Source organism: Leopardus geoffroyi, chromosome C1 (assembly GCF_018350155.1).
Source record: "Leopardus geoffroyi isolate Oge1 chromosome C1, O.geoffroyi_Oge1_pat1.0, whole genome shotgun sequence".
Taxonomy (NCBI): Eukaryota; Metazoa; Chordata; class Mammalia; order Carnivora; family Felidae; genus Leopardus; species Leopardus geoffroyi.
The window spans coordinates 176,422,290-176,442,867 of record NC_059328.1 but is presented as its reverse complement, the minus strand read 5'-3'; the positions used below and the strand labels follow the sequence as shown (position 1 = coordinate 176,442,867).

Sequence of the window (20,578 nt, the reverse complement as noted above, 5' to 3'; positions counted from 1 at the left end):
TTAAAAAAAATTTAAAAAAACCTCTTTAATAGATTCTCATTGCATTTAGAAAAAAAATCTAAACTCCTCTTCATGACCTGTGAGACTTTACCAACAGACTATCGCCATAAAGGCTTTCTTTTTATTTTTGCATATTCAAAGTTTATTCCTATGTTTGATAGGAGCAATAATGGCCTTCCAAAGATGTCCATGTCTTAATCTCCAGAAGCTGTGAATATGTTACCTTTCAAGTCAAAAGGACTTTGCAGATGTGATTAAGGATCTTGAGAGGGGAGAAATTATCCTGGATGATATAGGTGGAAACAGTATAGTCACATGTGTCCTTAGAGCCAGAGAACCTTTCTTGCCTGTGGTCAGAGAAAGATGTGGTCACAAAAATAGTGTCAGAGTGATGCTGTGTTGCTGGCTTTGAAGATGGAGGAAGAGGCTGTGGGAACGTGAGTGACCCCTAGAAGGTTGAAAAGGCAAGGAAATGGATTCTCTGCCAGAACCTCTAAAAAGGAATGCAGGCCTGCTGACACCTTGATTTTGGCCCAATGAGACCCAGACTTCTGACCTACAGAACTATAAGATGGTACATTGTATTTTTTTAAGCCACTAAGCTTGTGATAATTTTTATGGCAGCCATAGAAAATTAATATATAATTCCAAGCCACATACACCTGCTGTTACCTTTGTTTAGAATGCCATTTTTTCCCCCCGTTCTCTAGTGATAGAGCCTTTTTCAAATATTAGGTCTCAGATTCCCTATTACTTCTTTCAGATGGCCCTAATCTTCAGCATTCTTCCCACCACCACCTCCTGAACAACTCTAAAACAACACACTCTTTATTTCCTTCATGGCATATCATTGTCTGGAATTACCTGTTTTCATATTTACTCACTTATTTATTATTGTTTTTCCACTCAAGGTTGTAAGCTCTCCAGCATCAGGGACTTTGTTTGTGTTGTTCACAGATATATCCTCAGTTCCTGGAGTAGAACCTGGCAAATAATAGGTATTCAACAAATATTTGTTGAATGAGGGAATGAACTAGACAAGGGAAATGGTTATTTCAGGCAAAGGTCAGAGCCTGAGCAAAATTCTGAGGTGTGAAACTGCTTATGTGCCTGGGAAAATTTATGTTTCCAATGGCTGAAGCCAAAAGAGGAAAACAGAAAGAGGTGGGAACAAGAAGTAGGCATTTTCCTCCTCCCTGTGCCCTCCTTTCTCCCCTCCTCCTCCTTCCCTCTTCTTTTAAAATATTATGTCACTATGTCTTGTAAGTACTTGGGAGTTAATGTAGTTTAGGTTTTTTTTTTATTTTTATTTTTTAGAAGGGGGAAATAATTGAGTGAAGAAACATGTAATAATGGCAACAAGACTTGGCAATCAATTGGATGTATGTTGAGGGAGAAGGAAGGGTGTCTTCCTATGTTCCTGATCTTTGGGACTATAATAATGGTGGCAGTGTTAATGGGTACAAAGAACAATGAGAGATAATGGTTTCATTTTGGACTCTTTGAGCTTGGTGAACTTGTTCAGAGGAAGATGTTCAATGCAGACACTTAGAAATACAAGTCTGCAAGAGCACCTGGTTGGCTCAGTAGGTTGAGCATCAGACTTTGGCTCAGGTCATGATCTCATTGTTTATGAGTTCAAGCCCCACATCGGGCTCACTGCTGTCAGCGATGAGCCCCTTCGGATCCACTGTCTCCCTCTCTCTGCCCCTACCCCCACTTGTGTATGCAGCACCATCTTAAAATAAAAAATAAAAATTAAAAAAAAAGAAATACAAGTCTGCAGATCTATAATTCAGGAAGAAAGCCTTGACTGGAAGTCGTTAGCATGTAAATGAAAATGAACTCCAGGGAGCTAATAATTAATATAGCCCAAGAGAATTGGCAGCATGGGTAACATGCTGATGGGACAATGTTGGAAAAACACAATAACTCTCTGAAAGGAATTAGAAAAGGATGTTTGACCAGAAAAGCAAGGAATATAGGAGGAGTATGTAGGACCAGGGAGTCTTGAGAGGAAGGAGTTTCAGTAAGAAGGGAATAGTCAGAGTATCAAATACTATAGGGAAGGAAGATGAAAAGTCTTTGGGTTTATCAATAGAGATATGGATGTCTCTGGTACTGCTGGCGATGATATTCTAATGCAAAGGGTGAAGTATAACTGAGGGGTGAGGGAGCAGAAGGGGAAAAAAGAGACTACACAAGATGAGTACTTAAGGGAAATCTTTGGTTTTTTTTGTTTCTTTTTTGAGGATAGAGATGACACCGAAAAATGTCCTGCAGGAGATGTGAAGGGATGGGATAAAGAGGACCAAGGGAGGGGTGCCTGGGTGGCTCAGTTGGTTAAGTGTCTGACACTTGGTTTTGGCTCAGGTCATGATCTCACAATTTGTGAGTTCAAGCTGAACTGTACTAAAGGCATGGAGCCTGCTTGGGATTCTCTCTCTTTTCTTCTCTTCCTGTCCCTCCCCCTGCTCATGCTCTCTCTTGCTGTCTCTCTCCCCCTCTCTCTCAAAGTAAGTAAACTAAAAAAAAGGAGTGTCAAGGGAATGATCAACTGTGAGGGTGCTGAGACATCTTTTCTCTGGAGACTGGAAATATTGGTGTCAGGCAGATCTAAGACGTAGGAAGAAATAAACATACTCACTTGGGAGTCAGACATCTCTGATATAGAACCCTAAACCCTAAATCTACCACTTAGTAGCTGAGCAAACTTGAGCAGGTAAATTTCTTTGAATCATAATTCCTTATATATGATTTGAGAAAAATAATAACTTTCAAGGTTGCTGTGGAAATTGAATTGTAAATGCTTACTCAAGAGGTGTGTATTATTATCATGTGTATACTTGGGAAGGGCTTCACTGAAATTGAGATGGATTTATGAGTTCCCCACGTAAGCACTGAGGCCTAGAATCAGTTCTTCAAGAACTAAGAAATGGTTGAGTCCTCTATCCTGAATGCAACCACATCTATAAAACAGACACACCTGGTGAACACCTGTGTACGTTTTACTCTTGCAAATTGTAATGTAGGATCCTAATAGATGATAGAGGAAAAGCCTGAGTCACAAAGCTCCCAGAGACGAGCTAATTTATCACAGCTGTCCTGAGAATATTTGCTGTGTCCCCATCATACCATGTGCTTTTGGTTTGATAGGAAGAAGAGGCTGAAGCTGGATGGAACCGTGAGAGGCTGAATTGCGTTTTTAATCTTTCTTGTAAAAGTGAAAAATTAAACTGAGAGATCCAGGGTTCAAGGTGCCTGGAAAGTTGAGCCCCTCTGGAATATTTCTCCAGAGATTCTAGCTCCCAGCGAAAATTCAAAGGTTCTTGGATTTCTTCTATTTAAAGTGATCATGTATTACTTAGCTAATTGCACTCTATAATCTGTCCTTTCTCTGAATTTCTACTGGCCTTAATGCACTCCCCAATGTTTTTATATGCTCTGGCTTATGTTTCTTTGTTTCATGTAAATTTATCTTTTTTAGCATCTACTTGTGTTCCTTGATGACAATGGGACAAGGCCTTCAGTTATTTCGTGTAGTTTTCTCCCTCAGTGCTTCATATGGTGCAAGGTACCTGATCACTGTGTAGTTACTATAAGCAGTTGACTCACCTGTATTATATAGGACAGGCCACTCTGGGTCTAGGTGTACTCAAGGCAGTGAATGTATTAGATCATGTACAACACTCAGAGGTCATTAAGATCTTGGCAAGCAGGAGGGGTGGCACAAAAATTCATGAATATCGCTCTTAAAGGGCATGTGCAACTGGGACTGCCACAGTCCCTGAAAGACTGGTGTAGGAATAATAACTCCACCATCGACTCTTATGTAGCTCTTTGCAATTTGGAACTTAGTTAATAATACACTACTCATTTTAGTGTCCCTAAACCTTAAACACTGGTCAAGGCAGAGCCCTTTTCTCAAATGAGAAAATGGGAGTGCCCAGAGATAAAGGACTTTGTGTTTACGAAATTGGTAAGTGGCAGAGCTGTTGTTGAAAATGAGACTTGCTGGATCCAAATGCAGTATACTTCCCATTCCTCTACACTAACATAGTCGACTAGTTTTCTACATAATAAAACTTTCTGGGCCAAGAGGGATCTGCAGATGTGTTCCACTAAACAAGAGATGTGGAGAAATGCGGAGATCATCTTAATTCAAAGTAGGATGCATCACAAATTCATTCGTCTCAAGCAGTTTCCTTCACCTGAAGCTTACCTGGGCACAGTTTTAATAGTCCCCTTCCAGAATCTGGGAAAAGAAACTGAATCTGGAAAAAGAAACACAGTCTGTCAAGGAGACAAGAATACTTCCTCTTCAGTGAAAAGAAAGGGTTAAAATTTGATCCTTTGAAAGTTTAAGGTGGACAAGAGTCCTGAATTATCTAGACACCAAAGAGTAGGCAAAAAGGCTGTGTAGCTTATAGGGAAAAAAGTGAAGGGGTGTGTGTCTGGGGGAAGGATTAGGGAGGGGAGAATAGGACTATTTCCTTCTAACAGGCTTTCTGTTAAAAAACAAAAGAAAGAAAGAAAGAGAAAGAGAAATAAACGTTTGTTCCTGTGATTAAGCCCTCATTTGTGTTTAAAACATAAGTGAAGTAGGGACAGTTCAAGGCACAGAGGCGCGTGTTCTGATTTGGTTGTTTACCATCAATCAGACCGTTGCTTGGCAGACACTGGATGGTTATGAGCCTGAACAAGCAGAAAAGGGGCAGGAAAAGAAGTGGAGGCAGCATTCTTCCTATTTAAAGCTGCATCGCTTGAAAAAAGTTTTCTCAGACTGTGCTGGAGCTGGTGCTGAAAAAGGGGGTTTGCAAAGGCTGCCCTGGGGCTGGTGCTAAAAGAGCCCGCAGCTGACTTCATGGTGCTACAATAACCTTAGAATCTACTTTTCACTCCCAGGAGGACCCACATGTCTAATATTTAGACATGATGGCAAACTGGGTGGAAGCAAGACCTCTCCTCATTCTTACTGTTTTATTAGGGCAGTTTGTCTCAATAAAAGCCCAGGAAGAAGGCGAGGATGGTGAGTTTGCTGTTTGCTTTGCTTGTGGTGTTTACTGCACGGTTTGGGAAATAGGTGGAATGTTAAGCCTCGGGAAGGAAGAGCGTGAAGAGGAAGTTCTGGTTTGAAGTTGAGAAGGGGGCTGACAGATTTGCACCTGGGAAACGGCTCTCTCTCGGAAGACAATCAGGATATTTGTAAATGCGGAGCTTCTCCATCTGCCGTTGGGCTGCATGTTTCTGGGAAACCCTAGGAGAAGTCCTTTTGCCTGAATGTGGACAGTGGGAACTTTAAAAGAAATGGAGAGTGCTTAAAACGGAGCACTAAAGGCACTTTTAGCCAGAGGAGTTCTGTTCTGTGGGCTGGAGTTTTCAGAGCAAGGAAAAGTCGCAGCAGGAGCTGGGTAGGGTGGAGTCTTTTTTTGTACGGAACTTCAGCTGCTTCATACAATTCTTTGTTTAGAAAAACCTCTGCAGCCACTCTGATAACTGATTTTTCTTTGTCTTTGGCTCCTTATTCTTTTCTCTTTACAGACTTTTACTTCTTTCCCATTTTCATTTGTGATCTTAAACCACTTTTGCTTACTGGGAGACAGTCTCGTTTACTTGTCCGTGACAGAGGCTGATAGAAGCCAGATTTCTTAAACAGTGGTATTTTCCCACCCTACTGACTTGATTATCAGGACAGTGGTGGCTCCCTGCTGGATGGCGGAAGGCTGCAAATCGGCATGCCTTATATATAATGTATTTATCATGGAGTATTTGCATGGGCATTATCCTTTAGACACAAGTTTCATTTCTTTTTTCTGATTTAAGGCAAATCTTGCCTGGTTACCGATTTTTTTTTCCCTATGCAATTTGCTCATGGTTAGAGTTGGGTGGCATGGTATGGTTAAGCAAAAACGCATGGCTGCTATAGAATATAAGAAAACATTTAAATTGGTTCCACTGGTTATTAAATCCTTATTCTCCAGACATGTTTTTTTTTCATAATAGACCATATATAGATTTTCATAACTATTTAACATCAAACTCAAGCTTTTAAAACTTAGCACATTCAAACTTTTCTGTTATTGTCTTTTATATATATTTTGAGTGTATATATATATATATATATATACAGATATATGCATATGTGTGTTTATATTTTTTAATACCTGCTTCTGTGTATTTTTGCTCTGAAGATGTTCATAAAATTAATCTACAGGCACAAGGTCTAAAAATCATTTAAAGAGTGAAAATAAGAATGTGAGATGAATACCCAACAATCTGTCCAGAGTCCCATAGAGGGGGCACTTTCTAAAATCTTGTAACTTTTTATGTTACTTTTTATGTTTTAAAAAACGAGGCAATTCATAAAAGGTAAAACTGTTGAGTTTCTTTGAAATGGTGTGAAAAACATTAGTTGTTTGGAGGGGAGGCGAAAATAATTGAATAGGTACGAGGAGTCAGGAAAGGGGAGGAAAAAATATGGAAAAATTACAATAGAAATAGCAAATTTAATTATAAAAGGAACAGTTCACTCCCCTCCCCCACCAAAACAATCAACAACTTTAGTTTAAAACTTAATTAACACAATTTTCCATGTCAATATACTTTAAAATAAACAACTTACTTTTATAAAATGTGGAAATAATTGATCATGTGAATAAACGAAAAGAGTGTTTCATAAGGTATATGGAATAGGCCATATGTTAAAAGACTTTCCCAAATAATTGTAATTACTCTGTAGGTGTTATTGAAAAATAAGGAGAGTTTAATGTTTTCTAATATTAATTTACCTAAATTTTAGAAATTTTATATTTGGTGCAAAGCAGTCTCCATCTCCATACCAACCCCTCTTCCCCTACATAACCAAACAACACAGCAATCGGAATCCCAAACATCAGATTTTACAGAGAAAGTATAATTCCGTACATACACATGGTAAAACTTAAATTCCTCTGTTTTATTACTCAACCCAGGAGAAAATATGTGATAAAAATTCAATAGCAATAGAAAGTTGTATGGCCCAAACTAAAGGTAATATACACAAGAATTCCAGAATCTAGTATATTCAGAGTTTTGTAACTTGTATTGTACTTACTTACTGTTCATATTTTGGTTTCAGTTATATGGAATGGATACTTGGCAATACTTTATTCCCCCTGTTCAGGCTTGACACAAGCTTAATAAAAGTGTCAGAATTTTGAAACTCCATGTGATTTTAAGTTTGGGGAAGAGTAAGTTCAAGTAAATGCTTTAAACTAAAGAAATAGCTAAGGTTCACAGGCAAAACAAGTATATTTTTCAAATTTTGGCTATAACTAAGTGATATAATGTGGTAGTGATTTTGTGTAAAAATATGTCCCCTTTGAAATGTAGACACGTGTTATCACAGGTAACTACATGTTTACAAGCTTTTATAGTTTTCTTTTCAAGACTTCAAGGTATATTTTTTATCTGTTTGACTGTTTATTTACCAGAAATGTCAACATAAGCACAGTGTCTGCCTTATAGAAATACTTATGAATGATGAGATAAGAGTAAATAAATGAAGTTTTAGGACATATAGGCCCAGATAATTACTACCTATCAATAAATATAAGAACTGAATTAATTTTTCACATTCCTAAGAACTGAAGGGAAGTTGGGCTAACTTTAGTTGACACTATTCAGTAACAAGAATCAGAGTTAAGAAGACAAAGTCAGCTTTTCATGAGTTTTGGGGTATATGTGTTTGTGATGGTGGTGGTGGGATGCTTTAAGAGGTTCCCCATTTGTTTTTTCTAGGAGAAAATACTATGAATTTATAGTAATTTGTATACTCCTAAACAAAGGTCTAACACCTATTGAGTTATGCACATTTTTGTTATTAGAAATGGACAGACTTAATCTGAGAATATAATCTTTGATATGAATCATTGATTTCAACAACAGAGAAAGAATGGGGAGAAGGAAAGGTGCAGCATTGTACCATTTATTTCCAGAGACCAGGTAGGTGACAGAAACAAGTGAAGCAAGTGAGTGTTTGTATATCAACAGGGGATGATGGGCCTGTGGAGAACTGAAGATGCATATGCCCACTTTAAGGCATTCAAAACCAGTGTTTTCCAGAAAGCATTGCATAAGCCAAATACAATATCTCTGAGCGCCAAGTCTGGCTCATGGACCATAAATTTGCAACCCTCTTGTTGCAACCCTACACTGATATCCTGGACCCAAGCCAGCTTCTGATTACTAAGAAATGAAGGGCTCAGAGTCCTTTTTATATCATGGTTTCTTCCATTTTTATGCCACATCTACCATTTATCTCATTATTATAATACAAACTTGAAGACACAAGTGCTCATTACTTAGTACTACTTGGCCCAGATCATTTTAAATGGTACTTAGTACATTACTAAGTAGTACTTGGATTGGATCATTTTATAGGAAGTAGAGAATATGAATACATAGCTTAAGATACTTGAAAACTCATAAACTCATTACTATTGAAATAGATACTTTGGATTATGTAGGACATACAACCTTTTCTTTCATAGTGGATGTTTTAATCTAGATTCAGCTGCATATACCAGAATGAAATTGTTTAAATTTTTTTTAAAGTGTTTTTTTTTTTTTAATAAAAGAAAGTTTTAGTTAGGTAGTGAAAGGCTGGTATATTAGCTCTACAAAGTCATCAAAGACTCCGTCTCTTTCTAGTTCTCTACTCTCATATTCCTGGGGTATAATCCTTGATGTTATGGTCTTAGATGGCTGCTGGATTTCCAGCCGTTACATTTACTTTCCAGGCATCTGGATAGAGGATGAGAGACGAAGGCTGTGATTCTCTCTTTATTCATGGAGACTATTAAGTCTTCATCCCATTTCAACTTACTTGTGGCCAGAATTCGGTCATATGGTCACACAAAGCTACAAGGGTGGCTGGGAAATGCAGTCTTTTAGGTGAGTAGCACTAGCAGTGTACTGTACTGAATAGAATTATGTTACGAAAGAAATAAAAGAGAGAATAGCTGTTAGGAGGCAAATATAGTCCCAACCGCAATGAGTGTAACTGTCACCCACTTTCATTGGAATTGATCTAGTTTCACTGGGCAGGATATAGTTGTGTGACCAGATATACCCTTGTTATTGGTCACTTCCAAGTAGTCCATGAAGCCAAGAACATTGGATGGCACTTAAATTAGACTGCAGCTTTTTGCTTTCTAATGCTTTTAAAATACATTTTGAAGTACCTATAACTTTTATCCAAACTAAAGTGAGGCTTTGTTTTGAAGAGTATATCTCTCTCTATAGATGTAGACTGGTAGATTGATAGATACAGATAATTTTTTATATTGACAGAACAACATGTGCTTTGACCATGACTCTTTAGGTTAGTGGGTAAGCAATCCACAGATCCACGTTGAGCTGGCTGAATAATCATCTGAAGAGCTTGTTACTGATATAGATTCTAGGCTTCCCTCTTTTCCAGATATCTTGATGTAGATGGTTTGGATGGGATTTGGGAAGCTGTCTAGGTGATTCTGATTCCTGTTGGTTAACCACTATACTGCATCTCTGCCTAACATCCTGTTGATATTGAAGTGGACCAGTTGGCTTCTTGTTCCAAGACTACACAACTGTGGTGTGGAAATAACTTGCTATTCTAGTTATTCCTTTCACTTACAAAGTTGCCTAATTAAAATTTGTAGAGAAACTGGCAAATTCACCATCATTTCTGGAAAAATAACTCAATGCCGAAATCTTCTTCACGGCAGTTAGGTAAATCATTCTACTATGCAATGAGCCCATCTTATTAAAATATATTTCCAGGTGGTTATATAATTTTCATTTTCTCTCTTACTTCCTGTCTTCACATTTTAGCACACTTTTTCACTACAGGTCTAAAATTCATTGTATTGGTCAGTCTAGAAATGCACATAATGCTGACTGTGAGGTAAAAACACAAAGAGAAATCTTTGTTTTGAGTAGCTGGGACTTACAAGTTTGGAATAATGTTAATCTATGGCCACAGAAAGAAATCTTTTTTAAACAATGTTCTCCTACTTGAAGGACAATCCATACATCATCAGTGGCCTTTTATCACATTCATAAAATGTTTAAAAATCAGTCATTTTTTGACCTACTACATTTTGTTTTGAATCACAACATTGAAAAATTTAGATTTACATACGAAAGATGTAGTAATGATAGGGGAAAAGACTAAAATTGTTAGTTATTAATTGATTTTATTATATAAATTTGGGCAAGTTGTACAAGTTTGTATAAAACAATGGAGTTGGGAAGATATTGACAATTCAGTTTTCCTCCTGATTTCTTTCCATGTAAATTTTACATGTATTTCATCTAAATTTCCTTTAAGACTGTTGAGCTGTTATAATCAATATTTTTAAAACAATATTTTTTTTTTAATTTTTTTTTCAACGTTTATTTATTTTTGGGACAGAGAGAGACAGAGCATGAACGGGGGAGGGGCAGAGAGAGAGGGAGACACAGAATCGGAAACAGGCTCCAGGCTCTGAGCCGTCAGCCCAGAGCCTGACGCGGGGCTCGAACTCACAGACCGCAAGATCGTGACCTGGCTGAAGTTGGACGCTTAACCGACTGCGCCACCCAGGCGCCCCTAAAACAATATTTTTAATCTACTCTTGCATTTGCTTGACGAGAGGAGCAGACTATCTTATGGAATATTTTGCCTTAAAATTGTGGCCACATTGGCAGCTTTGATGTTTTTATAATATTTTATTGATGTTCAAAACTAAGCCCTTCCAAAGAAATCAAGTTGTTTTCATCTTATACATAATATATTCTCTAAGGAACAGTGTATAAGATAAATGACAATAATGCAAGATTTTTCTTGTCCCCATGTTGCCTTCTACAGAGAAGGTAGTGATATTAACAATATTAATAAATTAAGATGAATGAATTAATGGAAACTTGTCCCTATAGCTCTATGGTATAATGTTCAAACTCAAAAATGTTTGCATCCTTTTTTTTTTTTTTTTTTTTTAAGTTTCTCCTGGGAAGGAGAAAAGACAGTCTCACAGTTCTCTCTCTCTCTCTCTCTCTTTTTTTCTTTTTTTTTTCTTTTTTGGGTGTCTGTTCAATCAGAGTTATAGACCCAGTTTCAAGAGGCAACAAATATATTTTCAGTGGAAATGTTGCTTGCAACATAAGCATCATAGACTTATTGCAGTCTGCATACTGTAGTAAGGAAAGGAAGCCCAGTCCAACAATCACTGGGAAAACACATGGGGTTCTGGTCCATCTCTGCTATTTAGCTGTTTTGCAACCTGCAGAGAGTCCTTTAGTCTCACCAAGCCTTTGAGTCCTCATCTAAAATCAGGGATAATGTACACACCCCTGTCAGTCTGATGGGACTCCTAGGCAGATCATTTGGGAAAATTACCTGAAGGTAATTTTAGAGCACTTAAATGAGACACAGAGAGTGATATTACAATCTGATTTCAGTCATCACCAATACAAACCTTAGTGGTATATTTTTTGCTTTACCTAATCTTTGAATTTATTTTGAGAAAACTTCTGGATTTGTTCCTCTTCTGTACTTTCTTTATTCTCCATTTCCCAGAGGAACTTGCTCCATCAATCATGTTCTCTTTTCTTTTTTTTTTTTTTTTTAAATTTTTTTTTTTTCACATTTTTATTTATTTTTGGGACAGAGAGAGACAGAGCATGAAGGGGGGAGGAGCAGAGAGAGAGGGAGACACAGAATCGGAAACAGGCTCCAGGCTCTGAGCCATCAGCCCAGAGCCCGATGCGGGGCTCGAACTCACGGACCGCGAGATCGTGACCTGGTTGAAGTCGGATGCTTAACCGACTGCGCCACCCAGGCGCCCCACATGTTCTCTTTTCTATAACTACAACCACTCTCTTTCTTTGGTGCTTTTCCCGCTATCTTATAAGCAATCTCAGCTCTCTCCCAGGGCCCCTGTGTGGCTCCCACCCTTTCTTAATTCTTACCCTACCTGCTTTAAAAGAGTAATATAGTTTTCTGTCTCTCCTTCCATGCCCTCACTCATCCCTATGCACTCTGACTTTTGCCTGCCCCCTGCCCCATTCCAGTGAAGCTAGTGGAGTAAGATGAAGACGAAAATGGCGATGTTTCCAGTGGGCTCCTTTTACCTGTCTTATCAGGCCTTTCGCCTTTATTTGATACAATTAACCACTCCAGCTTTCCTGAAAGACTACTCTCTGAAAGTTCTTCCTCTAGCTACCTTACCTTTTCTTCTCAGCATGGGCTCCTTCTCTCCTTTTTTCCCTTAGCACTTTGTTTTCTCAGAGGATTTAGTTCACTGGTCTTCCCTGTATATTCTCTTCCTAGATCCATCTAGGAATCAGTCACTCTCAGGGTTTTGCTTAACAACTAACTGCTGATAATTCTCAAATCTCCTTCCAATCCTGAACTTCTACATGAACTTCAGAATTCTCCACTGATGGGCCGTAACCACTTCAAGTTCAGTGTATCTAAAACTCAACTCATTATCTTTCCCCTAAGACAAGATCATTTTTCCTGTGTATTCCTTATATCAGCTAATGGCAACATCATCTTACCTGGTCACTCCAGCAAAATTCCAATCAGTTACTAAATTCTTCCGTTTTATCCACTAAATATTTCCTCAATATACCTCTTCTCCCTGCCTTCTCCAGACACCTCAGTTCAGGCCTACATTATATCCCTGGATAATTGCATTAGCATTTAAATTCCCTGCCTTGCCTCCTGTGTGGCCACTTCCCACTTGCATGTGTATAGACCTCTTCTGTTGCCACTGTGATATAAAAATCTGAATCAAAAAACCTAAAATCTGATTACATCATTACCTTCCCTATAACCTTCCATTGACTCCAATAATTTGGAGAAAGAATAATGTTCAAGCTCCTAAGCATGGCACACAAGACCTTCTAAGATCTGGCCTGTTTCTAGAATGTGAGTCAGATCAGCTGTAACTCCATGTCTCAAAATAAGAAATTGCTTGCAGTTTTGACCTCCCACTGCACATACACACATGCACTTTTCCTTTTTTTACCTCTGCTTTTCAGATTCCATTCCATGTTATGAATTCATTTTATGTATTAGGTACATGATAGTTATTCCATTATTAATTTAATGGAATATTAATTTTTAAATTATAATTTTAAATATTAATTTAATGGAATATTAATTTTTTTTAATTTTTTTTTCAACGTTTATTTATTTTTTTTGGGACAGAGAGAGACAGAGCATGAACGGGGGAGGGGCAGAGAGAGAGGGAGACACAGAATTGGAAACAGGCTCCAGGCTCTGAGCCATCAGCCCAGAGCCCGACGCGGGGCTCGAACTCCCGACCGCGAGATCGTGACCTGGCTGAAGTCGGATGCTTAACCGACTGCGCCACCCAGGCGCCCCTGGAATATTAATTTTTAAAATCTAAAAAAAATTTCCCACCATTTATTTATTTTATTTTACTTTATTTTATTTTTGAGAAAGAAAGAGAGAGAGAGAGACAGAGCACGAGCAGGGGAAGGGGCAGGGAGAGAGGGACACATAGGATCCGAAGCAGGCTTCAGGCTCTACACTGTCAGCATAGAGCCTGATGCGGGGCTCGAAGTCACCAACAGTGAGATTATCACCTGAGCCAAAGTCGGTGCTGAACCCACCGAGCCATCCAGGTGCCCTTCTTTTTTTTTTTTTTTTTCCCCTGCCATTTATTCAAGTATCAGTGCACTTATTTCAAACTCAGGTTTTGCAAATTTGCATATTCTTGAGCAATTTTTTTTATTTCTCTGTCTTAGTTTCTTTATGTATACAATTAGAATGATAATATTTACCTCAAATAATTATTATGAACACTATCCCACATATAAACCACCTATATAGTATGGCTCCTAGCAAATAGCAGGAGCCCATTAAATGATAGTTGATATTATTATTCCATTACTACTTAATAACATAGAAATAATAAATGCTTATTGGGTGATTATGACGATGAAACTGTTAGTATGGAAAAATAAACAACTTTTGCTCTCAAAGAGATGAACGTCTAGTGTAAAACTTAAAATGCAAATTTTACCTACCATTGTATTATGGTCATTTTGATAATACATCGATGTATTTACCTGATTTCTAATTGGGCTATATTTTAAACCTATTTAAAATTTTTATTCTTCAAACAGTAGAGTTTTACTGTATTGGCTCCTTGTATAGGTTTACTATGGGAAAAAACAAAAGAAACAAAAACATCTTTCCACTGGACACTGGAGACTGTCTCATGGCCATGTGGTCTGAAGCATCACCCCCCACTTCCTGTTTCACACCCCCCCACACACACATTTCATTCTGTGCAATGGTTTCCAGTGTGTGAGCAAGCCAAGCACGATTCATTCCATGCCCCAGTGCCACCTCATGCCTGTCTACCAGCTATGTCTATTTCAGAGTTTATTCTCTGAAAATATGATAGTCATAAAAATCTCTATTAAAAATTGGAAGCTTATTTTCCAAAAGCATTGCTCTGGGTTGCATTTGGAATGAGAGGAATTGCTTCACTGCACAGGGATTTACAAGGCAGCTCCCGGGACTATTTGGATACAGAAGTGGGGTGACCCATCTTTTCCCAGACTTTGCAGCAAGTCTCTTCATTTTCCAAAGGTTGCTGGTTTCTTCACTCCTACTCCCGGGAGATTTTTGTGAAGTTTACTCCAGAAAGCAGAAACTGTGGAGGAAGTAGGCACATTATTCACACTCATGCTTTCCCTACTTTGCTGCACTTTTCATTCTTCCCAGTTTTTCACACTTTAATAAAATGATGGTTTTGACTTAGAGGGAGGCACGCTTATGGAATTTTACCAGATAATTTGTAGCTATGAATTTCTTTAAATCTTTATTATCCAGTATGGTTGTTCTGTGGCCATCAGCTTTAGATTTTTTTTTTCATTATGGAATTCTAAAAATATGGATGGTTTCCATAGCAAATAAATTCATTTATAGAGCTTTAATCTTCTTATTTATCTTAAATAGTAGTTGTATGCTTATTACTTGCTCCTGAGGTAGAGGAACCTATCCGATTCATTTATGCTAGTTTGAAATTATTTTTTTAATGTTTATTTTTGAAAGAGAAAGAGAGACAGAACATGAGTGGGGGAGGGGCAGAGAGAGAGGGAGACACAGAATCTGAAGCAGGCTTCAGGCTCTGAGGTGTCAGCACAGAGCCCGATGCAGGGCTCGAACTCACGAACCACTAGATCATGAACCAAAGTCAGACACTTAACTGACTAAGTCACCCAGATGCCCCTAGTTTGAAATTACTTTCAAGCCATTTCTGTCTCATTCTTTGCAGAGCTTTATATTGAAGAAATGATTAAGTTACAGTTTGATTCAGAACACTATGTTTTTCATGTTAGTGCTAATTTTTGAACTAGAATTTCTGGTAGGATGGGCTGGTGGACAGTGAAGTTAATTGATTGTCATAGTAGATGAACTGCAAAAAACCTGCCAAGTTTTCAGGTCTTTGGCTATAAACACTAAATCTCTGAAGCTTTATAAACAAGCCTTATACTTTATTTTGAGAAGGCAGAAGGGTACTGGTCATTCCAAGGTAAATGAGTGATTCTGATATAAGAACTTTCTTTTACACAAGTTTATACTGGTAAAAAAAATGACCTTGGGCCCTTGAAGGAGGAACAACTGAACACTTCATGAGAGTTCTTGTGTTCAGGCCTTCAGGTGCTATAAGTGTTATGTCTTTCTGAGTATTCATACAAAATGTCACTTCTTTCTCCAACCATTTCCCATATCCCCTCAAGTCGTGGTGTCCACTGATGAGATTAGGCAAGGGTTTGTGCTTTTATTTTTCTCCCTCAAGCATCGTAAAACTGAACTGGATTTTGCTGAGAAACAACTAATAAATTCCCGAACAAATGGAATTCTCATTAGCCTGGGAAGAATTCAGTCTTCTTGCAATCTGCTTATTTTATTTTTTAAAAAAGTGGGGTAATTCCTTTATGTAGAGAAAGAGACAAAACTGAAACAGAATCAGTGCTATAGATTAATCAGTGAATGCATTTGAAGTTCCATTGGCAAGCCTTGTGATGGTTTGGTACATGGAGGATGATAAAATATTGATAATTAAACTTGTACTTTTAAATGTTATTTTGGCATTTGCAGCATATAGATAAGTATGTTCCATAAACTTGCCAAAGGAACACTTACCTGAGCTACCTTGTCTTCTTTCCACATCTGTTCTATGGAGGCAATGTTGCAAAGTCCTAGAGGAAAGAGCAGGTTCAGTTCTAGAAAAACAACTTGGAAATAGATGACTTTTATTTTATTTTGCTTTGTTTTGTTTTAGGAAAATATGCTCTCAGCCTCCTTTCTGTTTGAAGGGAAAGCATTCAGAATTCTGCATGAAAATCAGGGTCTCACTGCAACTCCACCTGGATGTCACCTTCCCAAATTTTGCCTTAAATTACAGACTTTTCCTTGGAGCCTGTTCTCCTATCAGAACTTACTGTTTGTTGTCCTTTTCTTTCCTACTCCATAGGAAACTAATATATAACACATGCTCCCCTAGTTACTATTCTAATGCATAGTGTTAGTAATATTACTCCCTTATAACGAGAGCCAATTATATGGTAATTTGCCTTTTGCAATCTTTTTTTCACTATTCTTTGGCCATCAGAATCAGTGGACATCATGGCTGTGGATGAAAACTCCAGTATCATCAGATGGACTCTGAGACTCATGCTTTAGGTGGATGAAACATGGCTGTCCCGGACATTCTGTACTTGCCCATGGAAGGTTCCACAATCAAGACATTAAAATCACTTCAGATCCATTCTAATAGAAACTAAAAGTTGCCTTAGTATAATCAAAATGGAAATTTTCCCACCAGATTCCCATTGTTTCTGAAGAGGAACTTTGAGTTTCTTCAGGATAGAACCCTATGATAGTGCATCTTATGGAAGGCATAAAAGCATGGAAGGATGGGTTCTCTGTGGTTATGTAAGGGTGCCAATTAACTTCATTGTAATACACTGAAGTGTCAGACACCAAGCTAACATGAGACTTCATGATTGTATCATGTCTTGTGAGATTTATTTAGAATTTTAAAGAGGTTGGGGAAGTTTGTGATATCTCTTAATTTCTGTTCTTTAATTCCTCTATTTTTTTACTCTATGTTCCTCAAATGTAGCCATTTTAGAATAAAATAAATAAACACTACCACAATACTATATCTATTTTTTTTTTTTAGCCAATAGCATATATACTATCAAACAAGCCTATGGACAAAAAGGAATAGGTCATTGTTTCATAGTGAGATTTTTTTTTTGATTCTGTGAAATTCCCTCAATTCCCACGTATTGCCATTTTTCAATACTTAGGGTTTTTAACAGTTAACAATTTCTATGCTTCGAATTTCTCCTTTTCCACTCACTTTCAATAAGCAGTTAATAGGGCATGGGTCTTTGGAGTCTGACATTTGAGTCCTGACTTTGCCTGGTAACCTTGTGAACTTTAGCAGGTTGCTCATCTTTGAGATTCAGTTTTTTCATTTGCATATTGAAGAATTGAGTTAAAATTCATGGCACTTTATAGGCACTGAAGAAAAACAGATATTATTAATACTTTGGATAGATTCCCTGATTAGGCCATTGCAGACTGCTTTCTCCATAACTGAAATAATTTCCATCAATCTGTTCCCAGTTAGTAGGTTTGATAGGAAAAAGGTTGGGGGGTGCAGGGGCAAAAGAGGTGGTTAGGAGGGAGAGGTATAACTGGGAGGCTTGCAAGGGCAATAAAGAATTTTTATTTATCTCGTGTTTTTCCCTTGAGACAGGACTGTGCCCAACTCTTGATTATTCACAAAGCAAGTTAGGAAAAGCAAAGCAGCAAAAACCCTGAAAGTTATACTTTGGTATCAGGATGCATTTCACAAACTTGGCAGTATACATACTCATTTAATTTTATTCTTTTTTTTCTAATATAATGATTTTGGCAACTGTTTGCAGATTTGGTTCAGGTAGAGTTGTTCAAAAAAAGTGAAACTATCCTTAATATATAACAATTCTGTTTACTTTCCTCAAATTTTACTGATGTCAAGGCATACTTATTTGAACCCTGGGCAATGTTTTTGTGAGGGAAAGCAGGCGCCTCCACCTGGGTGGCCACTGAAGGGTAAGGAAGGCGCTGTGTGTGTGTCACTCAGCTTCTACTAACTCAACATGGCAGTGGGACCTAGAGAGCTCTAGCCCTGAGCTGGATGACTGGAATAAAGTCCTGACTCTTTGCTTATAAATTTCTTATAAATACAACGTTTGGAGCCTTAATTTCCTCATTTATAAAGCAGGAATAATATTTTTGATTTTATCACTTCTCAGGTTCAAAATAAAGAATTCATAGTATGTGCGGAAATTCTATGGTTAGCTAGAAAGGCCAATATAAGGGTAGTGTTATTATCTTAGCATGCCTTTGCTGTGATGAACAGTTAGCTGAATGCAGACTAAATGTTTTCTTTTAAGCAAATGATCATGTTAATGCTCCAAAGGAATATAAGACTCTCCATAGAAATGAAAGAAAGCAAAGTTAGTGTTTTTTTCTTTTTTTAAATCTCGAATTGAGAAAAGTGAAATACCTGCTTATATAACTATCTAGCAACCTCCCAAAGCCCCAGAATAGGAGAAAATAAGAACAGAGGCTTTGATGTGAGGGTAAACAGATCAGATGGAAAAAAAAACCCACCATGATTCTTGTAATATAATTGGACTGTAGTCTCTCTACAAGCAAAAATGTAGCTTCCTGGCAGAAAGCTGAATCCACTATTATCATTACTTTTCCCCTATTCATCTCTCATCAGGAAGCCTGTCTCAAAATCAAAGTTAAGCTCTAAGGGCCTGTTTGTAGCATGGTATCTCTTTTCCCTAGGTCAGAAGGTGACTTTGAACTAAAAGTTTAAACTGGTGACAAATATCCACAACAATCTGAGCCAAGTGTTTAGACAAAGGTTCCATCAGCCCTCAGGCCTGTCTACTTTCTGGTATATTTTAAGACTCTCTACTTGTACAGAGAGAAACATGCAGTTAAAGAGATGAGGGCCTCAACTAAATAGACTGTTACTTTCTTTCATGAATAAATTGTTGAAGTAATTTTAAAGAAAAGCTTCTAGATTAAGACTGGAGCAGGACAGGAAATCTCATTCTAATTGCAGCTCTATCATGAACTAACTTGGTGATTTTGTGGAAGTGACCTAAATTCTCTGGGCCTCAGTTTCCTTCTTTGTAAAACCTGTGATATATTACCCAGAGACACTTCCTGCCCTGAAAATCTGTGACTGTAGAAGGTTTACATAAAGTTACTTCACATAGGTCAGATTTGTGCTCTACTGTGAGGACTCTTGTGCATTCTTTTGGTAGATCGAGGTATCACGCATAGTCTCTGTAAACGATGTGTTGCTGTACTTTTAAATTAAGATTTGATAGTTCTTATCCAGGTTTCTAGTTATTCACCTAACTATGGGTTCATCTCAGGAATACAACTTCCAATTTATAACTTTGGAAAATGGTATGCTTTTTAGTGAATGGCTTTACAACAAAGTTTCTAGAGAAGTGTCTAAAAGCAAAGTTTCTAGGCAAAATTTCTAAAAGGAGCTTATGGAAAAAATTATGGTACTATGGCCTCAAATTGTGTGGGTTTCGTATAATTTTGAGCTTTCCAACGACAGAGAAAATGTGTAAATGTGTCATGCATTGTATTACACCATTACAACCGTTAAGACTCCATGTTCTTTAGATATTTTTTTGGTGGAATAGGCTGTCAAAGTTAAGCAGCATCCTATACTCTCAATCTCATAACTGATGGATTTGTCTTTGTAGCGGGAACGTTGTCTACTTTTCCTGACAATTGAACCTACTAAAATGCTATTCTTTCCAGACTTTAAAAAAAAGGAAAAAAAGGAGAAGAAGAATTAAGAGGCTATGGGATTTCACCTGAGGAGTAGATCATGGGGTAGTCATGCTTGTTCTTGAGTCCATATTTTAAACTTATTCTGGAGTCCTTATTATTTTTTTGCAATTATGTTTGTTGGGAGATATGTACATGTTTACTTTGAATATCTAGAAGATTTGATTTGTCCCATTGATATTTCTTACACACAGGACTTTTGGAACATGCTGCATGTCCTTTTTTTTCAGGGAAAACGAGACTCCATTCCTGTGCTTCTTTTCCCAGTTTCCTTCCTTCAACAACACTGACTGAGTCTTGTAAACATTTATGTCCCCAAGTCCTGCTAGAATTTTGCTCCCAGATATCCTAGGGGTAGAAAACAGCCCTTTTAAAAATGTCTTTATAAGAAGTTATGTGTCTAATTCAGGTGCATGAAAAATTTAGGTTAAAAATCTGAAAAGATTAAAATACTCACAAATGCTCACCTCCATGTTCAAATCACAGAGGCCAGTGGGAAAGAACTGTCAGGTTCTAGATGAATGTACTCTTTGATAAGTGAGATCCACTTGGTCATCTTATAGCACTTGTCATAATTTACTTTTGGGGGAATATAAATCCCCCTCAAAGGCCATTATAAGTGTGTTAGTGACATTA

At 37.7% G+C, this 20,578-nt stretch overlaps 1 protein-coding gene across 1 annotated transcript in view; it reads left to right on the top strand.

Annotated features, from left to right (window-relative positions):
- Positions 1-4,502: 4,502 nt before the first annotated feature.
- Positions 4,503-20,578, top strand: part of COL5A2 (collagen type V alpha 2 chain) — a 149,099-nt gene continuing 133,023 nt past the window's right edge. The window contains exon 1 of the mRNA XM_045480496.1: positions 4,503-5,029. Within this exon, the coding sequence (XP_045336452.1) occupies positions 4,933-5,029 (97 nt within the window). The 5' untranslated portion in view covers positions 4,503-4,932. The remainder of the gene's footprint in view (positions 5,030-20,578) is intronic.